Source organism: Crinia signifera, chromosome 8, assembly GCF_055691185.1.
Source record: "Crinia signifera chromosome 8, ASM5569118v1, whole genome shotgun sequence".
Lineage (NCBI taxonomy): Eukaryota > Metazoa > Chordata > Amphibia > Anura > Myobatrachidae > Crinia > Crinia signifera.
Window position 1 is genome coordinate 165,765,922 of NC_139224.1, and position 20,417 is coordinate 165,786,338.

A 20,417-nucleotide genomic window follows, 5' to 3' on the forward strand; every position below is an offset into this window, starting at 1 on the left:
ATAATAAAAGATCCGGCCGCTGGCCAGCTATAAACATCCCACCCCTTGCTAGGCAAATGCCTAGGGCAATGGCTCAGCACAGGGCGGAGTGGGCCACCTAAAATGGTTGTATTGTGGCAGGCTGGCAGCTATGATTATTTCCCCTCCCTTCCTCGTAGGGCACGGCCGCACGGGACTCAGAGTGCGCAGTGCCCCGCCCATTATTTAAATTATGCTGAAAAGCCAATCGATTGAGGTTGATGTATGGGCAATTTCCAGATATGAAGATGCAATTTTTAGATGGGAAAAATCTGCCGATCACTGAAAAAAACTGTAATGTGTGGGCAAAGTCGGATAGATCTGAAAATCCATTTATCTGGCCAAAATATCCCTATATCTGAAAATCCATAAATTGTGATTGCTGATGTATGGGGCCCATAAGACTTCTGACTTCTGTCATGTATAGAAAAATATACATGTGTAGTGTCTGTGTTTCACCGAAACACTGCCATCTGTTGGCAGCAAATGAAACTACTGTACATCAACTGTAGCTTTCGAAGAATTGCTTCAAGCGTGCTTACACTGCCATCTGTTAGCAGTAAGTAAAACTACATCTTGCCTCGAGCTAGTATAGGATAGGTGCAGACCAAGCTGCCCACAAAATAAATATATATATATATATATATATATATATATATATATATATATATATATATATATATATATATATATATATGCAGGTGGGTGAGAGTTACTCCTAAGAGATAAGTCACCAACGCGGCACTCCAGGGCTTGTGAGAAAATAAGCAAATTTATTGTGCAACGGTTTCGGGGACAACGTTCCCCTTCCTCAGGCAGACAGCAATACAAAATTACAAACATAGGGTCCTACCTTATAACAGTGTGTGCAGCAAGAAGGCACCTCCTTCCGTTGTACGTGGCCGGTAGACTGGCTCAGAGCGGGAGACGCTGCCAGCGGGATGCAAAGCAGACGTTGCTTCCTGTATCTGACGTCACCATGCTGCGTCCTGCACGCTGACGCCCGTTGCCAAGCACACAGGGTAGCGTGAGTTGTTTACAGACGGTAGCTAGGTAACCTGACGCCACGTAGCAGCGGTAATAGGGAATGGTGCTGTTAGTAAAATACATTGTGCTGTGTGAGATTAAGAGATGCATACAAACACTTATTATAAAAACATAATGCTGGTATAAATATCAATATTGAATAGAGTATATATCGTGCAGCATATACATGATGCACGTAGGTGCTTAATAGTGAAAAATCAGATCAATAAAATATGCAGGACATTTTCACAACCAGATTGGCTTATCTGGGGTCATCTTAAATCAAGTAAGAATATGAACGAGGGGGTTAATAGGGTATCCAAAAATGGATGGGTTAATCGCCCTATACAGGATGGGGTCAGTCCATCAAGTCCCGTTGTAGGCAAAAATCAAGGAAAAACATCGTCCAAAAACATCAACCATAAAGGGGGTCATGTTTGGACCACAGGGGGCTAGGTTAGTGTGTTCCACATAATACGCTCATTGAGCCTGTTGGGTGAAACAGTATTGAGCCTATAGATCCACCTGGCTTCTAGTCTTAGAAGGGCTTTCTGGCGATCACCCCCCCTGGGCATTGGTGGAATGTGGTCTATCATAAAGTAGCGTAATGATGCCAGTGGGTGGCCCTTGGCTTTGAAATGAGCCGCTACTGGCTGGTCCATTGGTTTGTTCTTTAAAGCAGCACTTATAGCCGAGCGGTGTGCGGCCATCCGCTCCTTGAATTGTCGGGTGGACATACCGACGTAGTATAGTCCACACGGACATACTATGATATATACAATATATCTAGTGCTACAGGTCAGTATGTGTCGGATCTGTAGCCTTTTATCTTCGTGGGGGTGTTTGAAAGATGAACCTTGAATCAGGTAGTTGCATGTGATACACTTGATGCATTTATAACATCCCGGGGTTTTTCTTTGTCTAGTCGATGCTCGGTTATCATCAAACCCGGTTATGTCCGTGTGTACCAATAGGTCTTTCAAGTTGCGTCCCCTCTTATAGCATGTCATCGGTCTTATTTTGGAAAAGCAAGGTAATTTGGAATCAGTGGCTAGAATCGGCCACAGGGCTTTGCTCGCGATAGGTATAAGGCTGCTGTTGGTGTCGAATGTAGTGGACCACGGGAACACCTTAGCATTTTCCCCTTTGGTATTCTTGGGTTTAAGTAGATCTTCACGTTTAAGTTTGAGTACTTTTGTTTTAGCCTGATGTAGGGCTGACAGATGATAACCCCTTTCATGAAACTTGAGGATGATGTTATCCAGCTGTAACGGAAGTGTTTCTGTATTGCTACAGATACGAGCCGCCCGGAGCATTTGGGAGTATGCCAATCCCTTTTTCAATGGTGGAGGGTGATGGCTGCTGGAGAGCAGGAGAGTGTTCCTATCTGTTTCTTTATAGAATATAGAGGTGCTGATGTTACCTTCATTCAACGTCACAGTCACGTCTAAAAAGTTGATAGTATGACTGCTATGCGCATATGTGAGTTTAATGGGTCCTGGCATTGCATTGATGGTGGTCATTAGGTCGACGAATTCATCTGCCATGCCCTGCCACAGCATGAACAGATCGTCGATGTATCGACACAGGAGTATGATGTTATCTTTGGCAATTTGTTCTTGAAAGAATATGCGTTCCTGGGCGACCATAAAGACATTGGCATATGCCGGTGCCACGGCCGATCCCATGGCACAGCCTGCCTGTTGGAGGTAGATTTGACCATCGAATCGGAAGTAGTTACGGCATAGGACCAGTTCAAGCAATTGAAGGTAAAGTTTTTTATTGAAGGTAAACCCTTCGCCAAGAGAGTCCAGAAATGCTTTCATGGCCAGGAGCCCCTGGTCATGAGGGATCGAGGTGTATAGCGATGATACATCCATAGTGCATAGCATAGCCGTCAGGGGTAATTTGGGTAGTTGTTTTAAGCGATTAAGGAAGCTTGTTGTATCCATGAGGTGCGTGTCTTGGATGATGACATGCGGCTGGATCAATACGTCCAGTAGTTGGGACACCGGTTGAAAAAGACTACCTTGAGCGGAGATTATTGGGCGACCGGGTGGAGATGTAGCATGTTTATGTATTTTTGGTACACTGTACAGGATTGGTAGAATAGGGTGGGTGGTATGCAGTGCTTCTTTGAGCTTGATGTCTATGATCTGTTGGTCGACCGCTTCTTGGAGTAGTGCCGTTAATTCTTTTTGGTACTTCTCAGTGGGGTCGCTGTGCAATTTTCTGTACGTGTTCCCATCAGCTAATTGGCGCATAATTTCCGCTCGATAAGTGCTCAAGTTCTGGATTACGATGCCCCCGCCTTTATCGGCGGGGCGTATGACGATGCTGTGGTCATCTTGCAGAGATTTTAGAGCTTGAGTTTCGCCTCTGGATAGATTGGCATGGAAAGGAGTGGGAGCTGCTTTGAATCGCTCCATTGACGCGTCCAAAAGACGTGTGTACGTTTTTATAGATGAGTTGTAGGATATGGGGTCAAAAGCGGATTTGCTATGGGACCTGATAAATTGCGTAATGGGGGTGGGCTGAGGGGGAGCTTCTTGATGCTGGAAAAACTCACGTAATCTGAGTTTACGATTCATCTTATGGATGTCAAGTTGCCAGTCGAAAGGGTCATGTCGGTTGGTCGGTATAAAGGAGAGGCCTTTGTTGAGGACATTTTCTTCATCGGGAGTGAGCAGTCGGTCCGATAGATTAAATATTGCTTTTATTTTGGTCCTGCTCGCTTTGAAGTTCCTCTCCCTTTGACCGCCACGACGGGTTCTTTTGTTGTAGGACCCCTCCGGGTGGTAACCCCTAAAGGGGGACGTCTGGTGATGGTGCCATCATCGGATTCTGCCGGAGCAAAATCACTGTCAGATTGGGAGGATCCTGGTTGTGGGGCAGCGGGAGATCTCCGTGATCTCCAGCCTCGTCTAGCAGTTGCTTGGGAGCTGCGGGGCTGGGGCTCGCTGCCTGTAAGCCACCTGTAGACCTGGTTAAACTCATAGTCTGCCTCTACTGTGGCTAATTTTGTCCTCTTGAATCTTAATAAATCACGACGATAATTGTCGCATTGGTTTTTAAGCTTGGATGCCCAGGCGTCAAATTCAGGGGAGGCAATCAAATTTGCATTAGCTGTTTTAAGATCATCAATCTTGCTCCGGGTATTTCTGAGTTCTTTACCGGCCTCCTCCACCACCAGCACCATCAAGTCCAGGCTGCATTTGTTGAGTATGGCTACCCAACGCCTGCAGAACTCTGGACTTGACCGGCCGATGGTGGGGATGTTCCGGACTCGGAACCCTCGAGGTATAAACTTTTTACGGTAATAGTCCGATAAAGATTGGCCGTGAAGTAAGTAATCGATTTCCCGGCGTCTCAGCTTAAATAGTAGGTTGTATATATCCTCAGCTTCAATATCAGGATTAGGTTCCTCCGCAAACAGAATATGGGAAATTTCATCCTCTGAAAAGTTCAGTGTTTCTCCGGGGGGAGTTACAGCAATCCCTTTAGAACCAAGTGGGTGTTGTGATGCCTCCATGTTGGTTGATAAAAAGAGCTGGAGTAGACTCAGCAAGATGTAGGCTGGACGTCCTAGGAAAATTTAGGAGAGTGGGTGCCACGATCCTATGCTAACCGGACAGGCTAGCGAATACAGGATACTTGCGATCTGGCACTCCTTGTACCTTGGTCAATGGCCTGGGTGCCTTCGTAGATAATCGTACATGCAGGTGGGTGAGAGTTACTCCTAAGAGATAAGTCACCAACGCGGCACTCCAGGGCTTGTGAGAAAATAAGCAAATTTATTGTGCAACGGTTTCGGGGACAACGTTCCCCTTCCTCAGGCAGACAGCAATACAAAATTACAAACATAGGGTCCTACCTTATAACAGTGTGTGCAGCAAGAAGGCACCTCCTTCCGTTGTACGTGGCCGTGGCACCGGCATATGCCAATGTCTTTATGGTCGCCCAGGAACGCATATTCTTTCAAGAACAAATTGCCAAAGATAACATCATACTCCTGTGTCGATACATCGACGATCTGTTCATGCTGTGGCAGGGCATGGCAGATGAATTCGTCGACCTAATGACCACCATCAATGCAATGCCAGGACCCATTAAACTCACATATGCGCATAGCAGTCATACTATCAACTTTTTAGACGTGACTGTGACGTTGAATGAAGGTAACATCAGCACCTCTATATTCTATAAAGAAACAGATAGGAACACTCTCCTGCTCTCCAGCAGCCATCACCCTCCACCATTGAAAAAGGGATTGGCATACTCCCAAATGCTCCGGGCGGCTCGTATCTGTAGCAATACAGAAACACTTCCGTTACAGCTGGATAACATCATCCTCAAGTTTCATGAAAGGGGTTATCATCTGTCAGCCCTACATCAGGCTAAAACAAAAGTACTCAAACTTAAACGTGAAGATCTACTTAAACCCAAGAATACCAAAGGGGAAAATGCTAAGGTGTTCCCGTGGTCCACTACATTCGACACCAACAGCAGCCTTATACCTATCGCGAGCAAAGCCCTGTGGCCGATTCTAGCCACTGATTCCAAATTACCTTGCTTTTCCAAAATAAGACCGATGACATGCTATAAGAGGGGACGCAACTTGAAAGACCTATTGGTACACACGGACATAACCGGGTTTGATGATAACCGAGCATCGACTAGACAAAGAAAAACCCCGGGATGTTATAAATGCATCAAGTGTATCACATGCAACTACCTGATTCAAGGTTCATCTTTCAAACACCCCCACGAAGATAAAAGGCTACAGATCCGACACATACTGACCTGTAGCACTAGATATATTGTATATATCATAGTATGTCCGTGTGGACTATACTACGTCGGTATGTCCACCCGACAATTCAAGGAGCGGATGGCCGCACACCGCTCGGCTATAAGTGCTGCTTTAAAGAACAAACCAATGGACCAGCCAGTAGCGGCTCATTTCAAAGCCAAGGGCCACCCACTGGCATCATTACGCTACTTTATGATAGACCACATTCCACCAATGCCCAGGGGGGGTGATCGCCAGAAAGCCCTTCTAAGACTAGAAGCCAGGTGGATCTATAGGCTCAATACTGTTTCACCCAACGGGCTCAATGAGCGTATTATGTGGAACACACTAACCTAGCCCCCTGTGGTCCAAACATGACCCCCTTTATGGTTGATGTTTTTGGACGATGTTTTTCCTTGATTTTTGCCTACAACGGGACTTGATGGACTGACCCCATCCTGTATAGGGCGATTAACCCATCCATTTTTGGATACCCTATTAACCCCCTCGTTCATATTCTTACTTGATTTAAGATGACCCCAGATAAGCCAATCTGGTTGTGAAAATGTCCTGCATATTTTATTGATCTGATTTTTCACTATTAAGCACCTACGTGCATCATGTATATGCTGCACGATATATACTCTATTCAATATTGATATTTATACCAGCATTATGTTTTTATAATAAGTGTTTGTATGCATCTCTTAATCTCACACAGCACAATGTATTTTACTAACAGCACCATTCCCTATTACCGCTGCTACGTGGCGTCAGGTTACCTAGCTACCGTCTGTAAACAACTCACGCTACCCTGTGTGCTTGGCAACGGGCGTCAGCGTGCAGGACGCAGCATGGTGACGTCAGATACAGGAAGCAACGTCTGCTTTGCATCCCGCTGGCAGCGTCTCCCGCTCTGAGCCAGTCTACCGGCCACGTACAACGGAAGGAGGTGCCTTCTTGCTGCACACACTGTTATAAGGTAGGACCCTATGTTTGTAATTTTGTATTGCTGTCTGCCTGAGGAAGGGGAACGTTGTCCCCGAAACCGTTGCACAATAAATTTGCTTATTTTCTCACAAGCCCTGGAGTGCCGCGTTGGTGACTAATCTCTTAGGAGTAACTCTCACCCACCTGCATGTACGATTATCTACGAAGGCACCCAGGCCATTGACCAAGGTACAAGGAGTGCCAGATCGCAAGTATCCTATATATATATATATATATATATATATATATATATATATATATATATATATATATATATATATATATATATATATATATATATATATATATATATATATATATATATATATATATATATATATATATATATATATATATATATACCCGCTTGAAGCAAAAGCTTTGAAGGTTAGTCTGCTACCTTCTGTGTTTGTGCATGTGTGAGAATGAGATGTAGTTTTGCTCTCTGCCAGCAGGTGGCAGTGTTTCAGAGACTCACCGACACTAGACATATATGGGTGTGGATCATGTTATCCACCACACTTAGGTCGACATGGTTGAAGGTCGACATGGGACAATGTCAACATGGGTTTAGGTCGACATAGCGTTAGGTCGACATGGTTTAGGTTGCGAGGTCGACATGGGGTTTTTCACTTTTTTTTTTACCTGAATGCCGACACAGTTGACATGGACACAGTTGGAAGTCAACCGCAGCCCCTCGCTACGCTCGGCACCCTATTTTCTCCAACCACTCCCTAGTGGATGGTAGGGCATGAAATACCACCTGTCGACACATGTCGGCTTAAAAAACAGTGAAAAAAACCATGTCGACCTTGCGACCTGTTGACCTAATCCACGTCGACCTAACGCCATGTCGACCTAAACCCATGTCGACCTTGTCCCATGTTGACCTAGACACCTGTCGACCTTCAACCCTGTCGACCTAGTTGCATGTGGACACAACGGTGTCGACCTAATGACAATCGACCCAAGTGTGGTCGATAATACGACCGTATACCACATATATATAGATGATAGATCCAAACTTAGCTTCAATCTGAAATAACCCTTGTGTCATTTTATATGTATACATTGTTTCAAGGCTTTATATGATCAAACATTTCCATTTCTTGCACCATACTGTAAAATTAGTATTGTCTTCTATTCTTCTGTATCCAGTACTCTGTATTGAATTCCCCCATTCCTGTATTGCTAACTATGGAGAATAGCGTTTAGTGCTATATCACAGCGCAGCTAATGTGATGTGTGCTGTGCATCTACCGTCCTAGACCCTTGTACCAGCTCCAAATACGGCTATTATCGTCCATGGCAAATAGCGCCATCTGCAGGGTGCATGTAGACTTCACCTTTAAAGAATACACCGTAACATAAACCTTTCAGCATGAAGTACCATTAGGGTTTTATTTGTGGGGGGAAGTAACCCGAAACAGAACATTGCAAATGTATATGTGCTTTGTAGATCTCTTCAGCCTGAAAGTAAACCTCTTATTGTACAGTATATAACACCCAGAACTGGATATTTAACCAGGGTCACGACTCTCAGGCTGGCCCGACAGCTGTGACCCTGTCCCGTTCTCAGCCGGCTCAACATGAAACAGGCAGTCAGGATTCAATGTCCCGCCTGCCGTGCACCGAAAAGGGGGCGTGGCCGCGAGACCCGTCAAACCACGATTTGCATGTGCTTAAAAGCGCAGCATGTCTGATCAGCGGACCAATCATTCAACCCACGGGGCCGCACGTTGCACAATTGTGTGTACACAATCTGCATGCAATGCGTCTTACAACCCTTCGAGATTGTACTCTGATTTCAAAGCAGGATCTTATTGGCTATCCCTAATCACATGACAGCTGTTGACAGTTGATAGCCAATAAGATCCTGCTTTGAAACCAGAGTAAAGCAGAGCCTGCACATCTCTAATATAAAGTGAAATATTTGTCCATTATCTGTCAATTATTGAGCGCAGCCTCTGAAATGTCCATTAGGAGCCGATTGGAGACTGTGGGTAATCTATCCACCTGTCCAGGCTCCAAGGTTTGATACGTCTCCCCCTAAAAGACTTTTTAAACAGGATCAATGTTTTGGCCCATCACCTCCAATTCCCGAATCGACCTTCATGTGATCCACAGCAATGTACTAACAGCACCACTCACATTCGTGTGTGTGGATGTATATAAAATATATTCTGTTCTTTTATATAAAACAAAGCAAAACCCACCTCTACATGTTGCAGCATGACCGGCAGAGGTGGCTGATTTTGTGCCTCACACCTCCTCTCCTGACTATCGGGGGCACGGAGAGGCATTATGGGGGGGGGGTGGGGTGGATAATAATAATATCCTATAGGTAGCGTTGCCATTTACTCTGACAGCACCTGCGGTATCTGAGAACCTGCGCTCCCCCCAGAACCTTGGCTGGCTGACTCTGGGAGATGGGCAGTGTGAAATGCTGACAATGACAGATTAACCCCAGCGGAGTAATGTACATTTCACTACAGCTCCGGCTCTACGCAGATAGATTTGCAAATCTAATTAGGTAAAATCACAGACATTATCACGTTTAAACATTGCTTTCCGGCGAATATTACAGAGGGTGAGGAATTTAAAGTCATTTTTTTTCCAACTGTAAGAAGTGCGCTGCGGCCAGATGAGCCGGAGACCGCTGCGGAGAAGCCCTGTGACAGGTGTATGCGTACGGCTTCTAGGACTTACTTAGCGTATTCACAGCCTTCTTCCTACAGCGCCGGAGGAATGGGGGCAGCCGCCACTGCGCCTGACTTTATCTCACCCGGGTCAGGTTGGCGCCCATTGTGGTTTCGCTGCGCATGATGAATTTACGGCTTCAGGTCCATACGACTGATCATGTACGCCATAATGTGGCTTGGATTGGGCGGCTGACGTCATGTGATGCCAGTGCCCGCTCCGAATTCGTCGGGAAGCGTCCGCTTGAAAAGCCGGTCCAGGCTGACATTTCTTTCTGAACATTGAATGATCTCTCTTTCGCTCGGCCGCATGTGAGCGGATTTGGCCGGCAGGTTGGTGGAGGTGGTGGTAGAGCACAGCCTAGCAAACAGATCTGAATCACCCCTCTAAGATGGTAGTTCTATTGAACATGGGATGTTGCCCATAACAACCAATCAGATTCTACTTCTTATTTATTTACCACCTACTCGAAGATAATAGATTCTGGTTGCTATGGAGATCCCATCTTCGATAGAATCCCCATCTTAGTAAATTGGCCGCTATATCGGTGGACTGAGCCTTGAGCATTCTGTGGACTGTTGCAGTGAATGTGGGGATTTGTGCTTTTAATGGTGACCAATCTAAAAGCTTTGTCTTCCTCCAGTCCTTCCACTGTCCGTCCCCAAAGAAAATGCCTTTCAAAAAAATGGACCCAAGTTGCACAATTGGATTTTACTGCAGAAACGCCGGAGACTTTGAGAGGGCGGTAGACGAACTGACAAAGGTAGGTGTTGGTGCCCTGTCCCATGCAAGTGCCCAGTGCCTCCGTACGCGCAGTTAGGAGGTGATTGGCTGTTTATCAATCAGATCTTGACTGTTTGATACAGAATGGGTTTGAAAAACGACAGTTGGGACCCGATTTACTGGTTGTTTATCACTCTCTGCTTTTATCACTTTTTGAAGCTTGACACATTTTGTACTAAGCTTTGAAAAGTGACAAAACGAAGAGAGATAAACCACCAACCAATCTGCTCCTACCTATCATTTTTTTTAAACCCAGCCTGTATTTTATCACTCTCCGTTTTATCACTTTTCAAGCTTAATACATCTGCCCCTTAGTAAATTTGCAATTTGCGTGCGATACGATCAGGACTTAGTTCAAAAAGCACGGGCTGCACAGACTTTATGTGCTGTGCGATGGGATGCCCACGGGAGCGCGCATCGCACAGCACCATTGTACCATGTCAAAAATCGCTGGTGCATCTAGTCAAGATCACTAGCAAAAATCGCTCCATGTGTACACCCATACACATCCTCATCATTGGGATACTTCTAACGCTTCACACTGCACTTCTTGTTCCACGCCAAAAGGTGGCGCCATTGAAGTAGAAATTCTTCGCTCGAAGTCGGTGAATCACTGTACACTGCGGACTTTTAAAAAGTTCTATGCTTTTTTTTGCAATATACTTTTTCAGCTTTCCCCCCCAATAAAACAGGTTCATTTCACAACTGTGCGCTCGGCATACTTTTGCGTTTTGTTGCTTGCTTGTTTTATTTCCTCACATGGGAAGTAATAAGAATAACTGTATGTACTAATATCTGCACAGCCTGAATGATTCGGGTGATACTGTACTAATGGCACCTTTTATGTAGCTCTAAAGCTGCTGTTGTTATTAATGGTCTCATTATTATTATTATTATTACTACTATTTTTTTATTATTATTTATATAATAATAATAATAATAATAAACATTAGTTCCTACACCATTGCTGCTAACTGTCTAAGTTCCCTAACACACAAGGGCACAAACTTAGGTATTCAATCCCAGTCGATGTGCGTTTTTTTTTTTTTTTTTTATTCTTCTGTGGGTTCCCGAAAAAAAAACGTGATTTTTGTTTTTGCGTAATCATTGTTGCATTTTGGCGACAGTCGTTTTGACATTGAGAGTTTTTGATTTTCGTATTTCACAATTTGACGTGTTGTATTTTGGGCAAACTGTCGATAAATCACCTGAAACCTATTCAATGTTCAACCGTCATCTTTTTCAGCTTTTGCATTGTATCCATGCTGGGGCAGATTTTCCCATCATGCTTTTGGCCCTTATTCTGGTTCACTCGCAAAGGCATATTCCTTCTTAGATGGACAAAACCATGTGCACTGCAGGGGGGCAGATGTAACATGTGCAGAGATAATTAGATTTGGGTGGGGTTTTACTTCAAAGTGAGATCTATATTGCAGTGTAAAAATAAAGCAGTCAGTATTTTCCCTGCACAGAAACAAAATAAATCCCCAAATCTAATTCTTTCTGCACATGTTACATTTGCCCCACCTGCAGTTCACATGGTTTTGTCCATTTGAGAAGGAATTTGCCTTTACGAGTGAACCAGAATAAGGGGCTTTGACTGTTGTTGCTATATATTGTTTACTTCTCCCACAATGCACTCTGTTTACCTCAGAACCCTCACTCTTGTTTGGAGACTTCAGGGAGACAACAACAGCATTTTGCAGTCTGCTGCTTGGAAACATTTTTGTTGTAACCCATGCAGGCACACGTGGCACATGACAGGAGCATACACATTACATTGCAGAAACATTCTTAATGCGAAAATAAAATAAACATTGCAAATCATACCATAAATCCATCCCAATGCTAAAGCCATGTGAAACCGAAAAAAAAACCTCATGTCGACCATGTCTATGACACCTATAAGCTTTTCGACCTTTTGTCAATGTTGACATTGTCTACCCAGTGATAGCATATCTTACCCTCAGCCTTCTTCCTGCACCCAAAGTGTCTGTCCTCTGACAGGAGGCACTAGGACAGGTGTAGGCTAGAAGGCGCCTGATTGGCTGGCTGTAGCCCTCTCTCACCCTTTATTCCTAATGGTGCGCGATGCGTAATACATCCCTTCCAATCGCACTATGCCTGGGAGTGATTCTGCAGTGCCGGCATCATTATTGTGACTCTTTCCATTAAAATGCTTCTTATTTTGCAAAACTGAGCATAAACAGCTTCTGCTGATTTAAAATGACATGTGGTATGTTTACATTCAGTGTGTGACATAAGAAATGCTATGTTACGCTGTTTTCCAGGAAAACACTATAGCATCCATTTCTTACGCAGATGCAGCGGCAGTCACATGCTGCATATCATTTAAATCCGCAAAAGCTGCTTGTGTGTTCCATTCACACTCGAATATAAGAAAAGCACTAAATCACTTGTGTAAGGTAGGCGTGCGTGGGTCGTCATTACTGAAGAGGAGAGTATTCAATAATAGCTAAGCCGTGTCTGGTAATGTTGGGATAGGAGATCGGGCCTGGGACATGACCAGTCCTCAATCCATGTAAGCCCTGAAATAGAGGTCACCATCTAGGTCTACCTGGCCGAAGCCGCTATACCTTCACCTCCCATTGTGCTGGGAAGCCGGCCTTTTGCATTTCATTTGCCCGTTCCCTGATCTTCTCACTGTATCTTCTGTTCTAGGTGCTGAAATCTTCCAGCAAGCAGAATTACCCTTTATTTACCTTTGTAAATGGACATGCTCAAGACTTTGATTTTGCCTGCACTCCGGTCTACGAGGAGAATGACCTTTTCACAGAGGATGAGAAGAAAAGATTAAAAAGACTCGGCACCGAAGAGTTTGTCTTACTGTGATTTTCCCCCTGCGCGCCGCATCCACCCTGACACAAACACTAGAACGAGAGACTGCATTTGTTTTTTCTTTTTTGGGGGTTTTTAAAATGTTTTTTCTTTTTTTTTTTTTTTAATAATGTTTTCCTAACGTGTTTTTTATGCTCTTTCGGGGCCTTTTACAAATGTCTAATTTTTTGTACGGTTGTTACACTAATAACTGTTTAATAATGCATGTGACTGGGACACCTACAAATTGGACCGAAGGCAGCGCTTTGCGATCTCTGCCATCGAACGTTGCTGCGTCACTGTGATGTCTGTACAGTTTCTTAGGTTTTAAACAGTTTCCGTTGAGTAGGCTTTTTATCTCCTGTAGCGAATGGCCCCGTAAAATAAACTAGGTTGGAATGGACTATGGCGTGCCTGTGGCGTTATCTGTCGTGGGACAGAGTGTTCTGAAGTTGGGTGAAACGGACTCCACTAATCCGCCACAGTATGTTTGCTGCATAAAACAAGGGTACTCCCGCGTAGAAAGGTTTCCATGTAGTGGAAATCTGCAAATGAGACTTGACACACTCTTTTCAATTGATGATTATATTGTCAACATGGTAAAAGGTAGACACAAGCAATAGGTTGACTTATGGAAAGGTGGACATAAGTTTTTCACCATTTTTTTTTTTTACCATCCGCATTGATTCTAAATGGGAACGGCAAAGTGTGCCTGGCGCAGCGATAGCGGACACAAAAAAAAAAAAAAAACAGTGAAAATTGTGTGATTATCGTAGAGGTAGTGGTGGCCAATGACGTGGTTGAGATAATCCCAGGCATTTTAGCTTGGTTGGCATTCTCTCCTGGTTGGACCACTATAGTCTACCCCAGGGGTGGCGAAACGGTCCTCGAGATCTACCATCAGTTCATGTATTCCAGGCCTGTGGATCTGTAGAATGTGTCCGTTAGAAATGACACATTCCACAAACCGCATGTTTGAAATGTGGCAGTTGGTAATGGCTACACCTGTGCACAAGCTAGGTGGTCTGGAGAACATGGACTGTTGCTAGATCTTGAGGACTGGTTTGGCCAGCCCTGGGCTACACTCACTGTAGCCCCCTAATAAATGGTCTGCTTGGTGCAGAAATATCTCCCAATGTTTTCCTATGGACTAATATAACAATAACAACCTGAATTATACACAGGTTATTTAGTGTTCTGTGATTTCGGCACGATTGTTGGCTTCACCCGCTAATCGCCGGCAGGATGAAGCATGAGGAAACACCCTACCACTATACTAGAGATGTTTCTCCTTGGTTCCTAGTGATTGGGTGACCGTTCTAACATCATTTATTCAGTCTCCAATAAGAATTTGATGGAGATTGTTCAAATGAATTTGATGGAAACGTTTGACGCAATGGTAATTCTTCCTCAAACAAAATCAACCTCGGCAGTGGACGCCATCAAAACAAAGCTCTTGGTTAAGGTATGTGTTAAAGGTAAGGCGCATTGAATTTTCAGGCTGGTTAATGTTTCCCGAAGAGTTCTTGATCAGCAACCGTGTACGACCCCAAGTCCAATAAGAGTGAGCGTCCAAATAGCTATTCTAAGGCTTCAGTGCGAGTTCCACCAGACTTGGCCTGGTCCCCTTGCCGCAGGAGGACTCTGTTCTCCAAGGCGGGAATAGTTGATGCAAGCCCTCAGTGTATTGTCCCCCGTTGTATTTATGCTAATGCACATTCCTGTATTATAGGGTGCCCTGCCTTTGCTTTCCGTCCGTATGGGAAAAGCGGCCTGTTTTTGTTTTCTCGACTGTTCACAATGAACAGAGGAATTGATTCAGTGTCTTCATCGACGGATGAAGCAATACTGGAATAATTTTAATTGTCGCTATGTAACACTTGCGATCTGTACCATGACTCGTGCTCTGTTTTCTGGGATCCCGGGCGACACAAAGCGTTCAGAAATTCTAAACATGACAACATGCTCTCGGGCATATTGTTCAGCGCTCTATGAAAGCGCGTTTGTACCGGGGTTCCCGGCTCTGAGGGTCTCCACTGTTTTACAGTGTATTTACAGAGATGTATGAATATTTGATTAATGAGTCATGGTCTTCGGAGCAATGTCATAACTGAACCTCTTTACAAAGGCGTCTCGTTGACCGTTTCCACAGCTGCCAATCACCGCGCTGACACTGCGGCCTTTTGCGGCATAATGTATTCAGTAGAGCATTCCTCTCTTTTTTTGTTTTTGAGAGTGGATCAGAGGCATTATTCAGTTATCTGTGCTAAGCCCTTGTAAGATCAATTTACAAAGTCTGCTTTCTAAAGACCCTTTTCCCCTGTGGAAAGCAGCATTGACACGTGGCGTGTAAGAGTCTCTTCTGTACACATAAAAAGCTTGTTGGCTGTGTGTTCTGCTGGCCCGCGCCGTCAATCGCCTCTGTGTTTGGTAAAGGCAAGAGACAATATTTCCCTGTTTGGTTACTGGTTTATTTATAGTCCTGTAGTTTATAATGCATTCCCTTGGTGTGTAAGGCTGGGGTTAGATATTGTGGATGTTCTACCGAGAAAAATATAAATATAATTACAGCTCAAATGGTCACCGATCCTGCAAATGATTGTGTACACTTACACCTCCATTTGCATGCAGCTGCACAGGTGAAAATTCCAAATTGGCCATCAACCATCGAATTATTATTTTTTTTTCTTTTTTTACCCATTAACAAAAAAAAAAGTCACAACTTTTATTTCCCATGGACATGGCTGAATTTGGGCCGGGCGTTAGCCACGTGTGACATCGGGCCGCCTGCATTACCATGTGACATTCCCCCCTGCCCCAACCCGGTGTCAGCCCCCTCTGGAGCGGACGGCTCACACTCGCCGAAGCTCTTGCGCAGAGCCCCCACTATCGGAACAGGTCCAAATTCGGACCCATATGATTAAAGCCGAATCACCCCGCAGTTTTATTTTTACAGAAATGTTCTGTTTCTACTAGAACATAGGGATCTATGTACTAAGCATTGGAAAGAGATAAAGTGAATGGAGATAACGTATGAACCAATTGGCCCCTAACTGACATTTTTCAATCAAAGTTGGTAGTTTGGAGAGAGATAATCAGCTCCAACTGCCACACTATGAGCTGTTTGAAAAAAAAATTGAAGGAGCTGGTTGGCTGTTACTTTATCTCTACTTTATCTCTTTCCAAGGCTTAAGGTGGCCATACACACGCAGATTTATCTTCAGATCTGGCTGGTTGGAACAAAAACCTGGTTATGGATGAGAGCAAATGACAGTTGACCATTTGCTTGGAAATGCCGGAAAACTGACAAACTGTCACTCATCCATAACCATGTTTTTGTTCCCACCAGCCAGATCTGAAGATAAATCTTACTAGTGTATGGGCACCTTTAGTGCATACATTCCCTATTTTGCTCTAGGTATGTGGCATGGAGGAATTGCGAGGATTGGATGACCTATGTACCTGTCCAGCAAGAAGCTTATTATAGGTCGATTTTATTTGTTTAATTCTTATTTTATTTTTTTATGTACAACCTGGTATTTCAATTTGGGTGTGGTATTAAATGTTGACCTGGTTAGAATTTCAGCAACCATCATGTCGGCATAGTTGTCCGATCAAAAAAACGATTTTACGCTTATTTTAGTCCTAACCCTGTAAATGCTGACCTCATCATTGTCATCAACGTGACCGCGTCGCCATTTTGGTGTTAATATTCTGATTGTTGGCATAGCAACTGCATACACTTGAACCCTTTTGAGTGCCAACCCTTTAAATGCCATACATCTGACCCTAAATGTTCCTCACAACATAATTCATGCTGCTTGTGTCATAAACATTGCTTTTCTCCATACTTGCCGTGGGAGACTCCCAATTTGTCAGGCGATCCCCCGCACCCCTAGAAAAGTGGCCGGATCTCCCTCTTCCAAGTGAAGCCGTCGGACGAGGAGCTTCTACATTGTACTTGGAATTGCGGCGCCTAAATGATGCAGAATTGTTTCATATAGCCACACCCCTTCCCTGCAGACCTACAAATCACGCCATTTTGGGGGCATGGCTTAGTGTTGCCCCACCCCAAATTATATGACTGGTCTCCTCTCTTGAGTTTTTAAGCAGAGGAAACTTTAAAGGTAGGCAAGTATAATTTTTTTTTCTGGAGTTCTGTAATTTATTACATTAAACATTTATTTCACTACCTAATTTAATAATAGGCTATCAATGCTCCTCACCTCTTTGGGGGGAATTCATGTGTTGCCGTCTTTGGGCCAGGACAGCCGCCGGCTGTTTTGTTGTCTCATCATTTTGACGGGCTGGTAACTTGTATAATATATATACAGATTTATGATATCTGCTCCAATAGATGATTACCCAAATTATGTGTATTCTGAATCCTGATTGGCCAGATAGCTGAAACATGCTGTTTTGGACTATCTTACCTGTTGTGACCACCTCTTTCTTTTGATGGTTTCTATTGTTCACTAGTAACATACATTTTTTTTTAAGACAGCAATGGGTTTAGTGGCGTATTCTAATCTAATTTTTACTGGCGGTTTCATCTTTTAATAAAAGTGTGGGAAAAACCCCCAATAAACAGTGGTTAAGTTAATTTACCCTACATCTAATTACAATATGAACATCATTTGGGGGTAGAAGTATAATTTAGCCGTCCATTAAATGTTCTCGCATGTGTCTTGTTGCCATTTACATTTTCACACGTTCCCTTAATTCCTGACTAGTTCCTAGATGGGCAAGCTTTGGTGGGAACCATGACCAGGGCCGGTGCAAGAATTTTCAGCACCCTAGGCAGCTTACTCCTCCGCCCCCCATACCCCCCCCCCCCCCCCCATACACACACACACACACACTAATACCGACTTTCCAGAACCTCAGGTGAACGCGTGGAGCTGGCATCTTAGAAGTTTGACACCTGCTGTCTGCATTAAGTTCTACAAGGACGTCTTTCTGAGTAATTCATAGTCGTGTGATAGTCAAACTCAGGGATGCCCCCCAGATTCTGCAGCCCCTAGTCTGTGACCAATGTTTTTCCTACAGAGCAGCCCATTGCCTCCTTGCTGGAGTGCCTGGTGAAGACTAGGGTCTCCATTATGTGCCCTTGGGGAACCAGTGTTGTCTAATGGGGCGCTGCTGGCACTTTTGTCCAAAAACCCAGAGCGTCCTTCACTATAAGCATTTTCAGACCAAATTCAATGTTTGTTCCTGACGTTCTATCGTATAGACAAGTTCTAAAAACGTTTTTGTGCCTAGAGCTTCAGTCCACCCAATGCCCTCGGCTCGGTGTCCCTGGTTGTTAAACTTTTTATATTTGTTTAGTTTTGCAGACGCAGAAGTGTACGGCTCTTAGGTTGATATTCATGGTGTGCGAACCTTTTTATTTTTCTCCGTACAAAAACAGTTTTTGTGCACTGTGGGGTTACTGTAATCTGTACGTCTCTGTATCCTAATAATGAGCTTCAAACATTTCAGAAAAGTCCCCTTTGTTTCTCTTCCTCTCTAAGATCTTCCACGCAATCTGTTTCTTTTTTTTTGCCTTCAGAACCTGACCAGCTCGTGGGAGCCTTCGCACAAAAACTATTTTAATAATTTGTCAATCACACAAAAGCCTCAATTGTTTTATTTCCTCTTTGAACCAAGTCAACTTAAACGGAGATCTGTCATGATATATCAAAGAGGTTATGGGTTAATGGTCCCATTGCTTAAGTCACTATTCAATACAGGCATGAAATTCTTACAAACCTGCGAAGACCTTTCCCATAAGTAATACAAGACGTGGCTTGGACATTTCTCAGCATGGTTCGGGATAGTAATCGTACAGAAGACTAGTGTTATCCCTACTAATATGTCCTGCTGTACATTCTTATGGACCCGGTTTCGCTATTATCTTCCTGCGACTGAAGCAAGCAATGGTGTCCTCACACTGTATAAATGTCTTGTTTTCCAAAGGAAAATGACACGACCTCTTGGAAATAATCAAATCTGGCCAGAAATTTGTTTGTCAATGTGGTCATTGTCTTCTCTTTCCCTTTTTTTGTTTCTTTAAAAAAAACTGAAAAACATTCTAAAGAGCGTTGGACGCTTAAATGGTATTTACTCCTGAATTTTATAGTTTGACCTTTTGATTGGCCAATTTAACTTTGCAGAGGAGGTGGTTGTCTGGATAATAACTAGGCCCACGCCATAATATTACTGTATAAAACTATTGCTGCAGACTGTTGTAGGGGAATTTTAATGTTTAAGCAGCTGTAAGCATCATAACGAAAATCAGAATCAGAATTTGTGTTTCCTGTGGCGGCAGGGCAAAGTCTTTTTCTGCAAGTCCACACCCCTGCTGCAAGGCCACACCCTAACACGGGCGTGCCTCCGGTTTGCAGAACTTTTTTTTGTACATGTTTATGGGGGGGGGGAGAAGAGGCACATTTTTTTACCCGTTCGCGCTGGGAGCCAAATAGTCTACAAAGGGCACTGTCCTAACCCTTCCCGATAATACCTCACCCTAATCCCCATACCCTGCTGCGTAAACCTACCGCCCACGCCCCGCAGCCTAACCCTAATCTCCCTTCTAAGTGCCTAAAACTAACCCTCCCTCCCCACAGTTTAACCCTAACCTTCCGTCACCTCCTCGCAGCCTAACCCAAAGTTCCCCCCTAGTGCATAAAACTAACCCACACCTTTCCTGGCCTGACCCTTACCCACCGGGCATACTTCCGCTCATGATACCAGCATTCTGACGAGTGCCGGACGGGGTCCCGACAGTCATTTACCCCATGTTGGGATCCCGACTGTCAAAACACCAACAGCCGGGTGCCTGACAGCCACCGGCTATTCTCCCTCGTGGACCCCCATTGAAAGAGAATTGAATAGGTGGCAAGCATAGCGAGCCACCATGCCCGCAAGGGGCTTTGTTGCGCTCACCATGCTGTCTGAGTCTGGACGGGCTGGATCCCAACATCGGGTTAATAACTGTCGGGATCCTAAATGTCGGACCCCTATACCACACCCCATTCCGTTGCTCCGAATCAGCCCCATAGTATAGTTGCATTTGTGGCCACCTCTACGTTGGGCCCTACCAGAGCTTTTAAGTACAGTGTGGCAGTAGTGGCTCCAGGGGAGGAGCACAGTCCAAAACTCAAAGAGGGGAGCCACGCCCACTGCCAGTGAGTCAGCTGGGAATGGCATTTGCCTCCCCTATTTTACATTTTGAACTGTGCTGCAGTCCCCCCTCTGGATCCTCCCTAATGTGTCGGCGAGATACTCC

At 44.4% G+C, this 20,417-nt stretch overlaps 1 protein-coding gene across 1 annotated transcript in view; it reads left to right on the forward strand.

Moving 5' to 3' along the window:
• ATG4C (autophagy related 4C cysteine peptidase) overlaps window positions 1-13,550 on the forward strand; it is a 31,726-nt gene extending 18,176 nt beyond the window's left edge. Inside the window, exons 10-11 of the mRNA XM_083157674.1 lie at window positions 10,170-10,289; window positions 12,992-13,550. Coding sequence (XP_083013800.1) covers window positions 10,170-10,289; window positions 12,992-13,162 — 291 coding nt within the window. The 3' untranslated portion in view covers window positions 13,163-13,550. The remainder of the gene's footprint in view (window positions 1-10,169; window positions 10,290-12,991) is intronic.
• The last annotated feature ends 6,867 nt before the right edge of the window (window positions 13,551-20,417 follow it).